Raw genomic sequence first — 20,756 nt, 5'->3', positions numbered from 1 at the left:
TGCAGAAGGAGGCCATTCGGCCCATCGAGTCTGCACTGACCCACTTCCACCCTATCCCCAGAACCCAATAACCCTTCCTAACGATTTTGGACACTAAGGGCAATTTAGCATGGCCAATCCACCTAACCTACACGTCTTTGGACTATGGGAGGAAACCGGAGCACCCAGAGGAAACCCACGCAGACACGGGGAGAACGTGCAGACTCCGCACAGACAGTGAAGCTGTGAAGCTACAGTGTTATCCACTTGTGCTACCGTGCTGCCCTCCGGTTAGCTTATAATCCAGTACGGGACTGCAGGCACTGCCCAATCTGCAAATTAAATGATGATTTCTAGCCTTTCCAAGCAGCTGAGTTCATCCTCTACCTTGGTCAGCAATGCATAGGGAACTGAGCGGGCCCTGAAGTACTTTGGTCGGGCCTTAGGGTGTATGTGTTTCTTGGCCATGACACCTTTGATTTTACCCAGGCCTTTCTGGACAATTTCCGGGTACTTCCCCAAGACGTCCCCCAGTGCCCATCCTGACATTCCGCTGCCAGTCCAAACGGAGTCTCTGTAACCAAATCACAGCCCAGCAGACTCAGGCCGGAGCCCCGTACTATTATCAAGGGCAGCCTGACAGTCTGTGTCAGTAGGCAACGGAGGACACTGTTGTACCTGTGACGGTTAGTGGTTCCCCCATGTATGTTGCGAACCTCGCTTGTGTGTTCCTTAAATTCTTATCTTTTCGAATGTCTGCCATCCTGTCACTGAGACTGCCAGTAACTCCAATAGCAAATTTCCCTGGGGTTCTCTTGGCCGAATTAAATCAGCATCTTTGAACAATGGCGACGGCTTGGGGTCATAATAGTTTTTCCAGGAGTGCCACCAATTCAAGGTCTTGGGAGTCTGGGGCTGCAGGGTAGGTTAGGCTCTTTATAGCGCTGAAAGTGGCGGCCCACAGGCGGTCAAAAGAGTGACCTTCTGACGATCTTCCTCAGGAACAGTATGTGCCCTGAAGAAATAGCGCGCACTCCGCATACAGAGTCCAGTCTTCCACACTTGCATCAAAGTGTCAAGCATACCCAAGAGCGTCATTCGTGAAACAATGCAAACCTTGCTCATTTGCATCGAGAAGTAGCCATGGTCTGAGTGGCCTGCAGCGCTGCCTGTAGTTCTGTTTTATCCTTATCGGCAATATTTTAGTCAATGAGGAGTGCCGAAAAGTTGAGCCAAAAGTAATTTATTTCCTACTCACAGCTAGGAAATACAGCAACTAAGCAGCAGTCCAAGTCCCATCAGGGACCATCCTGAGATACCAGCTCATTCCTGGGCTGGTTATTATCTCGGGGAATTAACAAGCCCACTGTTGGGCCTCCGCCCCTCAAATGGGGGAGCTCGTACTCCACGAGCCCTACGGGAGAACAATTGGGTCAACCCATGGGGGCTATAACAACTACATTTTTCCACATCATTGGATTATCTTAATTGACTGAAAAAGAACACTCTCCTGCATGCTACTTCAGCATCTGGCCAAAGACTTCCCTCGCAGCTTTCTGGATTGGATTGGATTTGTTTATTGTCACGTGTACCGAGGTACAGTGAAAAGTATTTTTCTGCGAGCAGCTCAACAGATCATTAAGTACATGAGAAGAAAAGGGAATAAATGAAAATACATAATAGGGCAACACAACATATACAATGTAACTACATAAGTAATGGCATCGGATGAAGCATACAGGGTGTAGTGTTAATGAAGTCAGTCCATAAGAGGGTCATTTAGGAATCTGGTGACAGTGGGGAAGAAGCTGTTTTTGAGTCTGTTCGTGCGTGTTCTCAGACTTCTGTATCTCCTGCCCGATGGAAGAAGTTGGAAGAGTGAGTAAGCCGGGTGGGAGGGATCTTTGATTATACTGCCCGCTTTCCCCAGGCAGCAGGAGGTGTAGATGGAGACTGAACGGTCTTTGCAACCTTTGCTAGAAACTAACTGCTTGTGACCACCCCTAATCTTCTCCCCCAAATTCCCTTCTGCCCACAGCTAAAATAAACAGGGACAGCCTAATACAATGGGTATTTGGACAAAGAATTAGAATGATTACAGCACAGAAGAGGATCATTCAGCCCAACATGTCTGTGCAGGCTGTCTGGGAAAGTAATTCAGCTCATCCCTCTTCCACACCCTTCCCCTATAGTGTGGTAACTTATTTTCTTCAAGTGCTTAACCAATCATGCTTTGGAAAACCATATTCCCCAATTTGTGCATTCTAGGTCCTGAGTACTCGACTGAGCAAAAATGTTTATCCTCATGTAGCTTTGACCTTTAGAAAACCATTTATATCAGTTTCTTCTTCTGCAATGGAAACAGTTTCTTCCCCTTTTCTGTCCAGACTTCATGATTATGAACATTTCTAACAAGTCTCCTCCAAAATGTCTCTTCTGTAAAGAAAACAATTTCATTTTCTCCAATCTATCAATGTAACTGAAGTCCCTCAGCCCAGAAACCATTCTCCTAAATATTTTCTGCATTCTCTCCAAAGCTTTCACATCCTTCCAAAAGTGTGGTGCCCACAATTGGGTACACTGCTCCAGTTAAGGCCAAACCAATATTTCATAAAGGTTCAACATAACTGCTCCTGTTTTTTGTATGCTATGCCTCAATTTATCAGAATCCTACAGGTCTTTCTAATCAACTTTCCAACCTAACTTGCCACCTACAATGTTTGCACACATATCCCCAAATCTCTCTGTCCTGCACCAGTGATATCTAACTTGGTGATTCCATGACATCTTTTACTCAAGTCATTAATTCATGATATGAAGCCTTGTCAAGTGATTTCTGAAATCCAAGTAGAAAACACCAACTGGCTTTTCTTTGTCCACCACATCAACAATGACATCAAAAACTCAATACGTTAAACATTACCTACAATTTCTGAATCTTATAATGGCTGCCTAAATCAATATTTTATAAATATTAATCAGGTTTTATCTAATCTGTCATTTGCTCTCAGACAAGGAACAAGAAAATGCGCGCTTGGTATTGAAATGAAGATTTATACTTTTCCATGATCTCAAAACATAGCTGGTCCATCTTAGGCTTCTCTTCCTTTACAATCTACAAGCTTTGGAAATTTAAGCTAAGCATCACCAAATCCACTGCTCCTCGACTTACCTCACCTTCTCTCATATACTTGAACTTGTCTCAATTAGCCTTAGTTTCGCTAGGAATTAATGTTTATTTCTAAAAAAATGAAACTAGGAGAATAGCAATTCAAAAATAAACTTCAGGGGTTGGATTCTCCCCCCCGCGCCACATTTCCCTTTCACCCCGCCGGCGGGATACTCCGTTATGCCGGCAGGTCAATGGGGTTTCCCATTGTGGGGCAGCCTCACGCCGTCAGAAATCCCCTGGGCTGCCGGCAAAACGTAGCATCCCGTCAGCGGACAATCCAGACCCAGGTATCTGAATAAGCCCAAGTCTGTAAAAAGTAACAATACCACTTAAGCATTCCAAACCACTCATTCATAGTGTGAACATCAGACCAAACCAGGGATTGAACTTGGCACGCCATCTCTTTGGCCCAGTAACTCGTCTAAACTAAGGCAATACTAGGACACAACTGGCCTCTTACCCCTGCATTAACACGGGCAAAATGAAAGATCAAATTAATTCTTTCAGAAAAGGAAAATATGCAAAAACAGTTGTCAAACAGCTATATGAAGAGAGAAAACATTTGATTAACTTAGGATAACAAGCACTTACGAGATACCCTCTTCGTCACCTGGTCGTCGTGGATGCAAACCTGTTAATTCAGGTTCTTGCTCTTCATCTGATACACCTTCAGAACTATGTGCCACTTCTATTAGAGGTTTCATAACGTCCATATCTGAAATACCAATACAATACACAAATTAATTTTGTATTTCCACTATTAGCTTCAGCTTAATCCGGATTCATGAATTCCACATTAAAAAAAACACAAGAGATTTGGCAAAGGACTGCAGCCTAAATTTGCTCGCCCTCTCAAATTTCCAGGTCAATTTTTCCATACTATAAAAGGGCACTGAAATCTTATTCAAAATGAAAAATTAAGCAACTATACCCCTTTTATGAAAGCCAAAATACTCCAGATGCTGGAAATATTAAACAAAAACAAAAAAAAAAATGCTGCAAATGCCCAGCAGATTAGGCAGCATGTGTTGGGAGAGTTAACCTATCAGATTGATGACATTGCATCAGAACCTTTCACGGATTGGACACAAAGGCAAAGTTATTAATGGCACGTCAGTAAAAATGTAATTTCTTTGAAATCTATAAAAATGTTAAAGATAATCACACAGAATTGATTTTAAAAATAAATCAAGTAGCTCTAGGTGTGTTATTGTATTTAAGGATTATAAAATTTTAAATGCCTCCTTAACAGCAATAACTCTGCCGGTCCTCACCCACACGCTACTGAAATACACACCCCAAGCTTTATTACCTTTAGACAACTCCAATGCACTGGCTTATCTTGTGTCAGCCCTTAATGGGCTGATTTGCATCCATTTCCAGTTAACAATGCCCCAGTTTTAAAATTTTTGTTTTCAAATTCCTCCATGGTCTTGGTCATCTCTAGGTGACCCTATAACCTCCTTCAGCCTGACAACCCTGAGATATCGAAGGTCTTCCAATTCCAGGCTTCAGTATTCACAATTTGAATAATTCCTCCAGTGACCAATGCCATAATTTCAGGAATTTTCCTCCCAAATCTCTGCCTTTCTTTTCTTCTTTCAGACCTCTCTGGCCAAGATTTTAGTGACCTGTTGTAATATCTGTTTAAATGATTCAGTGTTAAATTTTGGTAACACGCCTGTGTTTTGGGATTAACAACTATGAAAAGAGTAATAAATGTAAGTGTTATTGTGTGGTGGATAGTGATTTACAAAATGTGCATAAACTCAATCCTGGTCACATACTGGATTATTGTCTCCAGCCACGACTGATGAGAGCATTAACCAATCATCTCTATTTAGGTCAGGAATAGTGGCATCATTATCTGTCTTTTAATTCCAATTTCCTGCATTTTCTCTATGTACCTTTACTATCTGATTGTGTATTTACTGTTGTTTTAATGGCTTCACTGCACCACATCTTTGGTTTTCTGAGGCAATATCCATTCCAGAGTCTCTCCGTCTTGTTTTCAGAAACATTAACTAGATCACTTCTAAGCAGCATAGGTTAAATTTGAAGACAATTTCACCTTGTTCTGTAGAACTTTCCTAGAAAGAGGAGAAATTCCCTGATGCGTTTAAATCCTTTTATTTTAAACAGCTTAATCTGTTCACTCCTTATCACAGACTCCAGTGAAAATAAACAAACACAACAGACTGATTTGGGAGCTATCCAAGTTCGTAACAAGGTAAACTGAAGCAGATAAAATACTTTGCAACTGGACGAGTGGTTCTCCAAAGGCTGCATAACAGTATGAAGTTTCAGAAGACCAGGCAAAGTAACAGGGCACAACATCAAGGAGTTTTCTTAAGAACAGCACAGGCAGAAGCGTAGAATGGAAAGTAACTAAAGTGAAATAGAAAAATTATCAAATGCAGGACAAAGAGGATCACAAGAAGCCAAAAGTCTGAAAGGGAAATCAAAATTAAAAGCTGCAACAAATCAAAGGGGATTAAAGAGAGTGGGAGAATTAGTTAGAAAGTGAAACATCTAAGAGAAGGAAAACAAAGGTGGAAACCATGATGTGCATTTGCTGTGTGAGGATCACGAATGAGAAAGGAAAATTCAAAAATGATAGGATGGAAAAACTGTTAGTTCAGAAGCCTACAGTAAGAATTCTGACTTTAGACAACAAGGTACAGGAATTTACAAGGGGAGATTGAAGCAAGGAAATTCAAGGGTATTTCAGCATTAAGCACAAAGAGCAAGACTTGTCAGTATGTGATGAAAATGTCAAAAACGCTGGGAAGTTATCCAAGAATTTACACTGGCAAATAGATACCAGGCATACAAGATCCCAGAAGTAAAATGCAATTCGGAAACCAGAGGGTAAGGACTACGTCCCATTCCTTGGGAGTGGCAGGAGGCCATCTTGGGTGGGTTATTTTTTCAGGAGTATGGTGAATGGAGGGGGATAAACCCTCGGATTGCAGATGGCTGACTTGAAGGGGAGGGGAAGAGATGCCCGTTTCGATTGGTTAAGTAGAATGTGTGGGTTTTGGGGGCCCAGTGAACCGTGCACGACGTTTCTCTCATTTAAAAAGAAAGCCGATGTGGTGCTTCTGCAGGAGAGCCCCCTGCGGATAAGAGACCAGGTCAAGCTCCGTAAGAGTTAGGTTAGCCAGGCATCCCATTCAGGCTTTGATAGCAGGGCCTGGGAGGGTGGCAATACTTACTAACAAAGAGTTCAGTTCCGGATGGAGAAGGTGGTAGCGGACTAGGGCAGCAGGCATGTCATAATCATGGGGACATTGGACGGTACGTCGGTGGTGTTAATGAGCATGTGCACCCCAAATTGGGATGATGTGGAGTTCATGAAGAGGATGCTGGCTGCGATTCCTGATATGGATATGCACCTGTTGATTTTAGGGGGAGATTGGAACTGCGTTTTGAGCCCCAAGCTGGATCGGTCTTAGCTGAAGTCAGGCAGCGAAGGTACAGGCAGCGTTCGTGAAGGAAATGGTGGAGCGGATCCATGACGTTTTTGCAGCCTGGGGGCAGGGAATTCTCCTATTTCTCTCCGTTGCATAATGTGCATTCGTACATTTTTGTGAAGGGGAGAGCCCTGCTCCCAGGATGAGGTATGCAGAATATCCCGCACCTGGTGGATATGGTTTTGAAGATGGGGCCAGCCCAGCAGCCGGTGTGGAGCTGTTAGCAGATTTGGGAGTGTGTGTGTGAACACAGCTAGGGTGATTGATGAATACCGGGGGAGGGGGGGGGGGGATGGCTGGTATTCAAGTGACCCAACACCAGAGCCCCTGGCTAGTAGACAGAAACTCCAGTTGCAATTTGATCTACTATCCATCATTAAGGCAGTAGGCAGTGACAGCGCTTGAGGGGGTAATGTACGAATATGGGGAGAAGGCCAGTCGGCTTTTGGCTGGTCAGCTGAAGCAGCAGGCGGCCTCCTGGGAGATTGTACGGATTGGGTGGGGGAGGGAGGGGGGGAGGGGGGGGGGGGGGGGGGAAGAGATAGAGAGCGAGAGAGAGCGAGAGAGAGCGAGAGAGAGCGAGAGAGAGAGAGCGAGAGAGAGAGCGAGAGAGAGAGCGAGAGAGAGAGCGAGAGAGAGAGCGAGAGAGAGAGCGCGAGAGAGAGCGCGAGAGAGAGCGAGAGAGAGCGAGAGAAGAGAGGGGGGGCGGGGTAGATTGGTATCGCTGCCAGATAAAATTAATGGGGTGTTTAAGGAGTTATAGAAGAATGTTTTAAAGCCGGAGCTGCCGAGGAGTCGTCGGATATGTTGAAGGTTTTGGAGGGTTTGGAGTGTCAAAGGCTGGAGGAGGAGGATCAGAATGGGTTAGAGGAGCCACTGTGGGTGGAGAAAGTCAGAACAGGAATTGGGTTAATGCAGATGGGTATAGCACGAGGGCCAAATGGTTTCCCGGTATAGTATTATAAAAAACCTGCTGATCGATTGGTGCTGCTGTTGTTTGAGGACTGGGACTGGGATGAGGGTGGGAACAATGTAGGATTATCCCCAGAAGAGAGGGGGCAGGAGGTCATTGTAGCATTGGATGCTGAGAAGGCCTTCGATAGGGTAGAATGGGGATACTTGTTTGCAGTGCTGGAACTGTTTGGGATAGAGCCCAAGTTCAAGTGTTTCCCGGTTGCTCAATGGGGAGGGGGGTCAATTTGGGGGTGTTGGCATTTCATCTTACAAGTTCCCATTTTAGGTACTATGGGGTGCAGGTGGCGTGGGATTGGGCCCGGCTTCGGAAATTGAATTTTACGAGCCTGGTGAGGAGGGTTAAAGCGGGCTTGAAGAAATGGGACAGCCTCCCTCTGTACTTGGTTGGCTGAATTCAGTTGGTGAAAATGAATCTCTAGCCACGTTTTCTGTTTTTATTTCAGTATTTGCTTTTTTGGGAGAGTGGAGAGATTAAGTTTGACGTTTGTTTGGGCAGGAAAATTAGCTGGGATTCGGAAGGGACTTCAAAGGGAGCGGCAGTCGGGGGCACTGCAAAGTTATTATTGGGCAGCAAATGCAGAGAAGATGCTGGGATGGTGAGGGGATCCTGAGGCTACATGGATGCGGATAGAGTCGTTGCCCTGCAGGGGCTCGGGCCTAAGGGCGTTGGTGACAGCTTTGCTACCCTTTTCTTCGGGGAAATACTCAGGGAATCTGGTGGTGGTCTCCACATTGAAGATACGGAGACAATTTCAGCAGCACTTCAAATTGGGGGCGGTATCGAAGTTGGTGCTGATCTGTGCAAACCATATGTTCAAGCTGGCTGCTGGGTTTCAGGGATGGGAGGAGAAGGGGGTTGCTGTGAAGGATGTGTTTTTGGAGGGCAGATTTTCAAACCTTGAGGAGGTGGCAGAGAAATTTGGACTTTTACGGACAGACACATTTAGATATTTACAGGTGCGCGACTTCGCAAAGAAGATCTTTCCAACATTCCCCGTTGTACCGCCTTCCTGATTGCTGGAGAGCGTTTTGTCATTGGCAGGGACGGAGGAGGGCAGTACCTCTGGGAGTTATGGAAGGTTTATGGTGGAGGCAGTATCCTTGGAGGAAGGGTGGGTTCTGGTGCTGTTTAGTAGGGGCAGAGTCTGTTATTACCTGTTATTATTTTTGTTATGTATAAACTTGAAATAAAACCGAATAAAAATATTTGGGAAAAGAAAGAAGGAAACCAGAGAATATGGTTTGTCTAAAGATAATAGTATGCAGCTTATGGAATAAACGTCAGAGGTTATTTTTAAAATCCAGCTTATAGTACCACCCACAGTTGAACAAAGAACAAAGAAATGTACAGCACAGGAACAGGCCCTTCGGCCCTCCAAGCCCGTGCCGACCATGCTGCCCGACTAAACTACAATCTTCTACACTTCCTGGGTCCGTATCCCTCTATTCCCATCCTAGTCATGTATTTGTCAAGATGCCCCTTAAATGTCACTATCGTCCCTGCTTCCACCACCTCCTCCAGTAACGAGTTCCAGGCACCCACTACCCTGTGTAAAAAACTTGCCTCGTACATCTGCTCTAAACCTTGCCCCTCGCACCTTAAACCTATGCCCCCTAGTAATTGACCCCTCTACCCTGGGGAAAAGCCTCTGACTATCCACTCTGTCTATGCCCCTCATAATTTTGTAGAACTCTATCAGGTCGCCCCTCAACCTCCGTCGTTCCAGTGAGAACAAACCGAGTTTATTCAACCGCTCCTCATAGCTAATGCCCTCCATACCAGGCAACATTCTGGTAAATCTCTTCTGCACCCTCTCTAAAGCCTCCACATCCTGCTGGTAGTGTGGCGACCAGAATTGAACACTATATTCCAAGTGTGGCCTAAGTAAAGTTCTATACAGCTGCAATAGAACTTGCCAATTCTTATACTCAATGCCCCGGCCAATGAAGGCAAGCATGCCGTATGCCTTCTTGATTACCTTCTCCACCTGTGTTGCCCCTTTCAGTGACCTGTGGACCTATACTCCTAGATCTCTCTGACTTTCAATACACTTGAGGGTTCTACCATTCACTGTATATTCCCCACCTGCATTAGACCTTCCAAAATGCATTACCTCACATTTGTACGGATTAAACTCCATCTGCCATCTCTCCGCCCAAGTCTCCAGACAATCTAAATCCTGCTGTATCCTCTGACAGTCCTCATCGCTATCCGCAATTCCACCAACCTTTGTGGCGTCTGCAAACTTACTAATCAGACCAGTTACATTTTCCTCCAAATCATTTATATATACCACAAAGAGCAAAGGTCCCAGCACTGATCCCTGTGGAACACCACTGGTCACAGCCCTCCAATTAGAAAAGCATCCCTCCATTGCTACTCTCTGCCTTCTATGGCCTAGCCAGTTCTGTATCCACCTTGCCAGTTCACCCCTGATCCCGTGTGACTTCACCTTTTGTACTAGTCTACCATGAGGGACCTTGTCAAAGGCCTTACTGAAGTCCATATAGACAACATCTACTGCCCTACCTGCATCAATCATCTTAGTGACCTCCTCGAAAAACTCTATCAAGTTAGTGAGACACGACCTCCCCTTCACAAAACCGTGCTGCCTCTCACTAATACGTCCATTTGCTTCCAAATGGGAGTAGATCCTGTCTCGAAGAATTCTCTCCAGTAATTTCCCTACCACTGAAGTAAGGCTCACCGGCCTGTAGTTCCCTGGATTATCCTTGCTACCCTTCTTTCCGGTTTGGGAACATTTTCTTCACTTCAGTGGAGTGGCTCTTCCCTGTTAAGAGTTTATAAAATAGCAGCTTTTTCCACCACCTTGTCTTTTGGAGAGCCTGCTTTCTCCAGCTTGGTGTGACAATGGTAGTTTAGTAGCTGCTCCTCTCCTCGTGTACTCAGCTATCCTGCTATGGTTATACTATTTTTCGCCCTTTGATGTTATGCTATTTTAATAACACCTCGGATTAGGCTTTTAGCATATAGTTGCAAATTGTACTTTTCTTTCTCCACTTTGAACTCACTTCTTCTCCAGTTCTAACACCCATTTCTGCACATCATTGTTCAACCCCTAGTAACTTAAATAAACAGTTGTATTCCTGCTGCTATGCTAATTTGTACATCAAAAACACCTTCCAACAGGACTTCCGGTGGCGGCGATGAGGGAGTGAGCTGCACATTCGGTGGCTCTCTCTCCGGCCGGATTTTTGGACCTGGTTTCCCGACGTTTTGGAACTTTTGCGCGCTAGAAAAGACGGCCACAAAGTTGCTGATTTAAACGTGCGGAGCTGCATGGAAACAAAGAAGAGCAGAAAGCAGCAAAAGCAGGAAAAGAAAGGGCAGAGACAAAGTGGTGTGGGAGCTGACCCGGGATCAAAGATGGCTGACGTACGGACCGCGGACCAGACAATCCAAGCAGCGCTGGACAATATGCTGCAGGTCATAAAAGGAAGTTTTGAAGCAATGAAGCGGGATAACTTAGAACCGCTTCAGAAAGCTGTGGAGCAAGTGAACCAAAGACTAGAGGCCCATGACAAAAAGGTCAAGGAGCTGGAGCAAGTGGTGGAGGAACAGGTGGACACACAAATGACCGCTGCAATAGAAATAGATGGGTTTAAGGAGCGACAGAGAAGGCTGCTTGACAGACTCGAAGACCTGGAAAGCAGAACCCGCAGACAAAATCCGAGAATTATTGGCCACCCGGAGGGGGCCGAAGGAGCGGACACCACGACGTTTGTGGCAGTCCTGTTGCAGCAGCTGATGGGGGCTAACGCCTTCCCGCGACCGCTGGAGCTGGATGGGGCACACAGAATGCAGATGAGGCAGCTGCAACCGGGGGGTCCCCCCGACCAGTGGTGGTCAGGTTCCACAGGTTCACGGATAAGAGCGTGTCCTTCAGTGGGCAAAGAGCACAAGGAGCTGTACATGGAACAACAATGTCCTGCGCATCTACCAGGACCTGAGTCAGGAGGAGCAGCCTTTAAACGAATTAAGGAGATTTTGTACAAAAAGCACGTGAAGTTCGGTCTGCTCTTCCTGGCGTGTCTTTGGGTCATGCACCAGAGCCAGCATTACTACTTTGTGGACCCCGATGAGGCGATGGAGTTCACAAAGAATCAGTAACTGGTGCCGATCTGAGGGCCCACGGACTCAAGCCAGAGTCTGAGTATTATTGTTTACGTGACTTCTCTTTTTCTTGGACTGACTTTCTACTTTATGGTGCTTCACAGGTACTTTGTATTTTTTTTTGCTGCCTTTGGTTGCAAGGGGCGAGGGGGGGACTGGTGCCCCCTCCCTCTTTTCTTTTTTCGGTTTGCTTTTTCTTTGTGTTTTTTCTTTTTGGAGCTTCCATCGTAACAGAAATTTGGCCGGGAAGCAATGGGGGTTAAAGTTATTTGATGAAGGGGGGTTACACGGGTACTGTGTTGCTGTGTTTTTCTTTTATTAATGCGCAGAAAGGGGCGATTGCTATTACTCAGCTGTGTACACAATTGGAATAGCATTACAACTGGAGCAGTCTCGGTTCTTTGTTTGCTTGCCCTTTTCTGTTTGATCGTCCTTATCTCAGAGAGACTGCTCGAGCAGGACAGACCAGGGGAATTGGTGTGGATGGATGGGGGGATGCGCTCGGGTGGACAATGGGAGCGAGACAAGTGGGCGCCGGAGAGATGAGTCACCGGGCTAGCAGGAAGCTAGTCAAGGAAGTCAGGTGGGGGGTATGCATACAGCCAGTATATGGCAGGGCTGTTGTTGCTTTTTGGGGGGGGGGGGGGGGGGGGGGGGGGCTATTCTGCTGACATGGGAGGGATCTAAATTAGGCAAGAGAGAGGAGGTCGGGGGTGGGAACTGCCAGAGGTGAACCGGGAGGGGCACGGCACATGGGCTGGGGCGGGCCCAAGGGTTATGGTTGACCGGTGCCCTCCAGCCAGGCTGATCACCTGGCATGTCAGAGGACTAAACGGGCCAGTCAAGAGTTCAATGTGTTCGCGCATTTGCGGGCTCTAAAGGCGGACGTGATCATGCTGCAGGAGACACATCTGAAAGTGACTGACCAGACCAGACGAAGGAAGGGCTGGATTAGCCACGTCTTCCACTCGGGCTTAGACTCTTAAGTCCAGGGGGGTGGCAATCATGATCAATAAACGGGTTCAATTTGAGGCGGAGGGCACAATTGCAGATGGAGGTGGTAGATCTCTTATGGTCCGTGGTATGCTTGAGGGGGTGAGGGTAGTCCTGGTGAATGTAAATGCTCCAAATTGGGATGATGCTGACTTCATTAAAAGGGTGCTGGGGAAAAATCCCAAACTTAGACTCACGCAAGCTGATCATGGCTTGACCTGTAGGTCTGCAAAGGGAGTTACCAACGCCCGCAATGGAGGTTAGACGTAGGATTGCTAGCAGATGAGGGGGTGTGCGAGAGATTGCGGAAGTGCATGCAGAACTACCTGCAGGTTAATGACACAGAGGAAGTCTCAGCAGCGACCCTATGGAAGCCGCTGAAGGCGGTGGTAAGGGGGCGGGGGGGCTGATTTCAATCCGGGGGGGGGGGGGGGGGGCTGATTTCAATCCAGGCCCACAGAGATAGAACGGACAGAGCGGAAATGGACAGACCGGTCAAGGAGATTCATCGGACAGACAGGGAATACGCAGAGTTCCCGAGGGAGGACCTACTTAGGGATAGATGGAAACTACAAGCCGAGCTGGGAGTGTTGTCCACGAGCAAGGCTGCTGAACAACTTAGGAAGGCAAAGGGTGTGGTATATGAGCATGGGGGGAAAGCTAGTAGAATGCTTGCGCAGCAACTCAGGAGGAAGGAGGCAGCCAGAGAAATAGGCAGGGTAGTTGACGGTATGGGGAACAGAGTGGAGGACCCGTCAGGACTGAACAAGGTGTTTTGGGAGTTTTATAGCAAGCTCTATACCTTGGAACCTCCTGAGGAGCCGGAGGAGATGAAGCGCTTCTTAGACGGACTGACCTTCCCAAAAGTGGGCAGGGGGCTAGTAGACGGACTGGGGGCCCCGATTAGAGCGCAGGATGTACTGGGGGGCTTGAAGGCCATGCAGTCGGGTAAATCCCCAGAGCCGGATGGATACCCAGTGGAGTTCTACAAAAAGTTCTCGGAGATAGTGGGGCCGGTGCTGACTAGGGTATTTAACGAGGCGAGGGACAGAGGGATTCTACCCTCGACAATGTCACAGGCTACCAACTCGTTGATATAAAAACGGGATAAAGACCCGGAAGCGTGTGGGTCATACAGACCAATCTCCCTGATCAACATCGACGCCAAGCTCCTGGCTAAGGTCTTGGCGCTTAGAATTGAGGACTGTGTCCGGGAGATGATCGGGGAAGACCAAACAGGGTTTGTTAAAGGCAGACAGCTGGTAGCCAATTTAAGAAGACTACTCAACGTATTCCCCCGGAGGGCAGAGAGGTTAGAGGCAGTGGTGGCAATGGATGCAGAGAAGGCCTTTAACCGGGTGGAGTGGGACTATTTGTGGGAGGTACTCTGACGGTTCGGTTTCGGAGAGGGCTTTGTCGACTGGGTCAGACTATTGTACCAGGCCCCAAAAGCTAGCGCAAGGACGGATAGGACGTCATGGGACTATTTTCGACTACACCGGGGGACCAGACAGGGATGTCCACTCTCCCCGTTGCTGTTCGCACTGGCTATAGAACCTCTGGCGATTGCCCTGAGAGCTGCGAGGGGGTGGAAGGGAATGATTAGGGGAGGGGTGAAACACAGGGTCTCGCTTTATGCGGCCGGCCTGCTCCTGTACGTATCGGACCCACTGGCCGGGATGGACAGCATACTGGGAATATTGAGAGAATTTGGCCAGGTCTCAGGGTAGAAACTGAACATGACTAAGAGTGAGAGGTTTGTAGTGCAGGCGAGGGGCCAGGAGAATAGGTTGAAGGGGCTGCCATTTAGGATGGTCAGAGAAAGTTTCCGATACTTGGGGATACAGGTGGCACTAGATTGGGGCAGGCTGCACAAGCTAAATTTGACCAGAGTGGTGGAACAAATGAAGAGCGAGTTTCGGAGATGGGATGCACTCCCGCTATTACTTGCGGGGAGAGTGCAGGCGGTAAAGATGACAATCCTCCCAAGATTCCGGTTTATTTTTCAGTGCCTCCCGATTTTCATCCCGCGGTCCTTCTTCAAAAGGGTCAACAACACTATTACGGGCTTTGTCTGGGCGGGAAAGTCCGCGCGGGTGAAGAAAGCGATGCATGAGAGGAACCGTAGCGAGGGGGGGCTGGCGCTGCCGAACCTTAGCAACGACTACTGGGCGGCCAACATAGCCATGGTAAGGAGTTGGATGGTGGGTACGGGGTCTATTTGGGGGCGAGTTGAGGCGGCTTCGTGCAGGGGCACCAGTTTGGCAGCCCTGGTCACGGCTCCCCTACCGCTCCCGCCGGCCAGGTACTCCACCAGCCCGGTAGTGGTGGCAGCCCTGCGGATCTGGGGCCAGTGGAGGAAACATGTAGGGAAGGTGGGAGCATCGGTCAGGTCTCCATTATGCGACAACCACCACTTCGCCACTGGGAGCATGGACGGTGGATTCCAAGCATGGCGGCGGGCGGGGGTGGGGAGGATGGGCGATATGTTCTTGGGGGGAGCTTCGCGAGCATCAGGGCCTTGGAGGAGAAATTCGGACTAGTAAGGGCGAATGACTTTAGATACTTGCAAGTACGTGACTTCATACGCAGACAGGTCCCATCCTTCCCACGCCTCGCACCAAATGGGATCCAGGATAGAGTAGTTTCCAGGGGAGAGGTAGGAGGGGAAAGTTTCAGATATTTACCAAGAACTCATGAAAGGGGAGGAGTCCCAGACAGAGAAACCGAAGCTCAAGTGGGAGGAGGAACTCGGCGAGGAGATGGAGGACGGAGTATGGGCGGAGGCCCCGTGTAGGGTAAATTCAACTGCAACATGTGCTAGGCTCAGCCTGATTCAGTTCAAGGTCGTCCACCGGGCCCACATGACGATGGCCCAGATGAGTAAATTTTTTGGGGGTGGAAGACAAGTGTGCTGGATGCGCGGGGGGGACCAGTGAATCACGTCCACATGTTTTGGGCATGTCCAAAACTTAGGAGATACTGGGAGGGATTTGCGGACGTCATGTCCCAGGTACTGAAAACAAGGTTGGTGATGAGTCCAGTAGTGGCAATTTATGGGGTCTCGGAAGACCCAGGGGTCCAGGAGGAGAATGAGGCCGACGTCTTGGCCTTTGCTTCCCTGGTAGCCCGGCGACGCATACTGCTGACATGGGAGGGACTCAAAGCCCCCGAAGACCGAAGTATGGCTCTCGGACATGTCGAGCTTTCTTGGTCTGGAAAAAATTAAGTTCGCCTTGAGATGATCTTTATTCGGGTTCGCCCGAAGGTGGCAACCATTCATCGACTTCTTCGCGGGGAATTAAAAGTCAGCGGAGGGGGGGTAGATTAGAGTAGAATATGGGGGGATAAATAGGCTGGTACAGTTTATGAGAGGATTAGTTATTTGCACTATGTTTTTGTTGATATCTGCACATTACTGTACACTGTAACGGTTTACAATGCCAAAAATACCTCAATAAAATTGTTTATTTTTAAAAAAAACACCTTCCAACAGATGCACTCTTAGCAATCTAATTCTTCGCTTTATTTTATCCAAATTTTATTTTTTAATCTTTATTTTACTCGAATATCTTGAGAACCAAGGCCCCAAGCTGTGGAGTTCCCTCTCTAAGCTTCTCTGCCTCACCTTGCTCCTTTAAAATATTCCTTAAAACCCAACTCTTTGACCAAGTTTTTGGTCATCTATCCTAATACCTCATTACGTGGTTCAGTGTCAAGTTTTGTTTGATAGAGCTCCTGTGAATCTCAGGACATTTTAAGTTTGAGGCGCTATGCAAATACAAGTTGAAGTTATTGTTTGCCCAAAGTATTTCATTTTGTAACTATTCCACAAGATCAAACTCAATCTCTTAAGGTGTCGTCAGCACATCGAGCTAAACCATATTATGGTGTTTCTAAGCACCCGATAACTTTGAATGTTATATTCATTTCCACCATCTGAATTCAGTAGATTTCTGATATTCCTACCAAATCCGTCCCTCCTGCCATAGCAGACTCAATTCCAGCAATAGTTTGCATGACAACTTACCGTCACCAAGTGTCTGATATGGTGCGTCTTCCTCCACAGCGGACGAGAGACCTGTGTGAATTATGCCTCCTCAATCAAATTGAAGAATCATGACTCAGGACAAAAACTTTAAACTGGGAAGATGAGTTTGATTTAAGCTTTCAATCTAAAAATTAGGCACAGAAAGTGAAAAAGAGAAGGTAGGATGAAGAGATACAATATACACATTTAATTTAAAAAGTTTAGATTTCCAACTATAATTAAAATCAGAAAAAAATGAGTCTTCACGCTTGCCAAAGTAAAATTTTAAGGCTCGAGGTTTCTTTGCCTATCGCACCATGATCCGTTCAAAAATGGATAAGGTCTAAGCTTTTCTGGGGTTTTTAGTTGGATCTGGTGTATAAGTGCTACGACTTTATGCAACAGGTAGATTTTTGCATGCCAAATCTTGTAGCAAGGTACCAATGTTTCAAAGCTTCAGGAGCCGTACATAAACCACACAACTTTCTAATTGTACATATTAACTGCATTTGCAGATACCAGAGGTTGCTGTCCAATTTTACTCCTGAATAATGTTGAGCGCTAGTAACTTCCTGCCACATCCAGGCCCGTTTCTCATACTCATGTACAAACGTCTCATGATAGATTTTCTGCCCCACATATGCTCCAGTGTCTATCCATTGTAGTTTACAACTTTCAATCCATTTTGGTCCTCCGCCAATTCCACTGATGAGCTTCCACCCTTTAAGTCAGCCCCATCAGGACCCTGCCCTACATCATGAAGTATAGTTTAAATGAATAGAAATATTGATGGAGCAATTGAAACTAAGTTTAAATGAAACTTGCCTATCCTCTACCAATTATTTTTATTCTGGTATTCTCTACTTTACTAACCTTTGCTTGCAAGTAGTACACAATCCTGAAAAAGTTCATAAGACAAAACAAATTGGCTTAAGTGCGCAACAATCCAAAATCCAGACTAAATCTGAAAAAAAACAGTTCAACTCAGGGAATATGTGCAAGAAGCAGGAAGATTTGAGAAACAAAAATCAAAGCAATTCTTTTCAACAAGTCGGAGAAACTAAACAAAACCCTTAAACTGCCTGCCAGCTTTGATTTCACTTAAAAGTCTATTTCAACTCAATTTTACCAGAAACTAAGAACTAAAATAAACTCTAATTGAAATTGGCTATGTAAACTTAAACATACAAGAAGCTGCCTGGGCCAGATGCAAGATTCAGCCAAGACCAACCATGATCTTATTAAATGGGGAGCAGGCTGAAGGGTCGAATGGCCTACTCCTTCTCCTATGTTCCCGATCTCAACACCCACATAAACATCACACTTCCTACAGCAAATGAGGATAAACATAGAATATACTGTTGTAAGCTTTTCACAAAAGGGAACACGGCTCACATAATCATCTCTCCTTAAAAAAATCATGTGGAAAAAGCCTTCAGAAATACTTAAAACTCTAGATCTATTTACCTCACTTCTTCTGATTACGCTTCTTCTGATTACAATCATCAAGAACCCCTTCAATGACACTTGCACTACTTCATAATGAAGTATCACTCCATTTTCAGCATCCACAGCTTGCATGTGGCTTGCATGACCCTGTGTCTACAAATTCCACATTGGCCAATAGAAGTGTGGCTACAATCCAAAAGTAACACTCTGAAGCACTTTGGACATTCTGATTAAGTGACAGGTGGCATATGAATGCATATTTTTGCTTTCTCAACCTAACAACAGGTTTGGAACTTTCTTCCACAAATAGCAATTGATGCCAAATCAACTGTTTAGATTTTTGCCATCCAAAAGCTATTAAAGGATATGGGGCAAAGACAGTGAATTAAGTCACAGATTAGCATGATCTCACTGAGGCTCAAAGAGTTAAATATCTTAATTTTGATTTCACTTTATGATCTAGATAACTTTTTTTTTTTTTTTTTAAAAGGTTTCTGCAACCAAGCTAGTCCTTAAATATAATTGTCACAGGAAGAGAGTCAAGTACCAATTTGGGATACACAGGTAAACCAGGATGAATCATCTTAATTGCTTAGTTTTTACATTTACTTTACTAGTGTTATATGTTGCTTACCCCATTATAAAATAGACAAATGTATCTAAAACATTTTTCTTTCAATCCATTTTTTCCTCTGTCCTCTTACCTTGATGTTGGCATTGGTTCTTTGGGCCAACATTTGCACAAATCAGCCTGCAACACCACATGTTTTAGTTTAATTTCTTCAACAGACAAGCCAAAATGTTTGATCACACATTCGAATCAATGTGCCGATTGACAAGACATCATTATTGGTTCTAACCAGAATCCCACTCATCATGATATAGAAACACTTATCAAAGCAGTATTTATCTATAAAATATATGCTTGACATAGTCATACATTTCAAGTTTGTGTACGAAATGTTCTGTATTCAGCAAATTTAAAAAAAGCCACCGAAATTTCCAAATGTTCCCAAGTATTGTTGAATACATGGCAAAAGATAAAATTAACCATTTCCTTCAGCCGAAAAACAAAACGTCCACACATGTCAAACTGCAACCACAGCTTCTTTATAAACAACTCGTTTTTGCTTCCCTGGGAGTTATTTCTCCTCGTTATGTGCAATTGGCTGTCAGCTGCAGTTTCTAGGTGCTGTGAATGAGTTCTCAGGTTGTCCTGACATCCTGATACATGAATTTTGTAGGAAGGCGGCAGCAGGCCAGCACCCAGTCATCATCCCCCTTCCCCCCCAGGAGCTCCCACTGCAGAATTACCTATTTCCTCCCCGGGCTCCATGTCAGCGCTGCGCCACGTCACACGCCGTCTCCTCCCAAAAGCGGCTGTCCTCGCCTCAAAACAATCCTGAGCAACAAAAACAGAAAAGACGTGCATTTACTCAGAGTGGCCAGGTGCCATTCCAACACAGAGGGATGAATAATAAATTAAAAGCAGAGGACTGGCGCTTGTCCCATACTGAAAGCGGCCAAAGGTGATCCTCCCACTTCCCAGGGCCATTAACCCTGGAGGAGGCAAATTCAAAAGCAGGACCATGGATCAGTAGACACCGGCCTCCCCAGGCCCCTGCCTCGCTCTGCCGCCCACGGCACCAGTCACCGGTTTTATTTGCCGCATCAATGACTAACCTGCCGGCAGGGGGGCAGCCATCGCGGACACAAACTTAGAACCGGGGCCCCCTCGGTCCAGCCGCCTCTCTGAGACACCGGGCATGCGCTGTATGCCCCCCCACAAACTGAGCATGCGCACCAAGGCTGCCCATATTTGTAGTTTTGCACAGGTTCCAAGTTTGCAGGAACTTTGAATCAATCAGATCACACTTCTGGCAGAGCATAACTTTTCCACATCGACTTTCTTTCCTTCATTTCAATTTCCTGATTGATTTGATGATTTGGAAGGCAGCAACCCAGCCCTAAGCCTACCTGCACAATTGTTAATCTGATTTATTTAAATAATAATATATTGAATTCCATTCCATGGAGCTTCAATTTGTACAGTAACTTTACAACTTTAATTTGTAGGGCAGCACGGTGGCACAGTGGTTAGCATTGCTGCCTACGGCGCTGAGGACCCGGGTTTGAATCCTGGCCCTGGGTCACTGTCCGTGTGGAGTTTGCACATTCTCCCCGTGTCTGCGTGGGTTTCACCCCCACAACCGCAAGATGTGCAGGGTAGGTGGATTGGCCATTCTAAATTGCCCCTTAATTGGAAAAAATAATTGGGTACTCAAAAAAAATTTTAAAACTTTAATTTGTGCAATTGTCAAGAAACATATCACTGGAAATATCACTGGTTAGGTTATGGGGATAGGGCAAGGTAAACAGGGGAAGGTGGATCTGGGTAGTGCTCTTTCGGAAGGTCGGTGCAGAGTCCATGGACCAAATGGCCTTCTTCTGCATTGTAAGGATTCTATGATGATGAAGTCATACGAAGTCCATTTGATACCTGGAGCTGTTCCGCCATTTAATTATATGGCTGAATTTACTTATTGC

General features: G+C 46.1%; 1 protein-coding gene across 4 annotated transcripts in view; it reads right to left on the bottom strand.

The window, feature by feature from the left end:
* Window positions 1-19,979, bottom strand: part of slc36a4 (solute carrier family 36 member 4) — a 434,983-nt gene extending 415,004 nt beyond the window's left edge. For 2 of the 4 annotated variants that reach the window (XM_072476441.1, XM_072476445.1), the window contains exons 1-2: window positions 5,059-5,200; window positions 3,743-3,866 (exon numbers count right to left, since the gene is read on the bottom strand). In XM_072476441.1, the coding sequence (XP_072332542.1) occupies window positions 3,743-3,866; window positions 5,059-5,197 (263 nt within the window). In that variant the 5' untranslated portion in view covers window positions 5,198-5,200. Of the gene's footprint in view, window positions 1-3,742; window positions 3,867-5,058; window positions 5,201-16,760; window positions 16,812-19,523; window positions 19,612-19,892 lie in introns of those variants that run through there. The other 2 variants (XM_072476443.1, XM_072476444.1) reach the window with 2 other exon arrangements.
* Window positions 19,980-20,756: the final 777 nt, after the last annotated feature.

The sequence above is a fragment of the Scyliorhinus torazame genome, chromosome 15, assembly GCF_047496885.1.
Source record: "Scyliorhinus torazame isolate Kashiwa2021f chromosome 15, sScyTor2.1, whole genome shotgun sequence".
Classification (NCBI taxonomy): Eukaryota; Metazoa; Chordata; class Chondrichthyes; order Carcharhiniformes; family Scyliorhinidae; genus Scyliorhinus; species Scyliorhinus torazame.
Note: the sequence above shows the minus strand (reverse complement) of the source record. Positions and strands in the feature narration are given on the sequence as shown.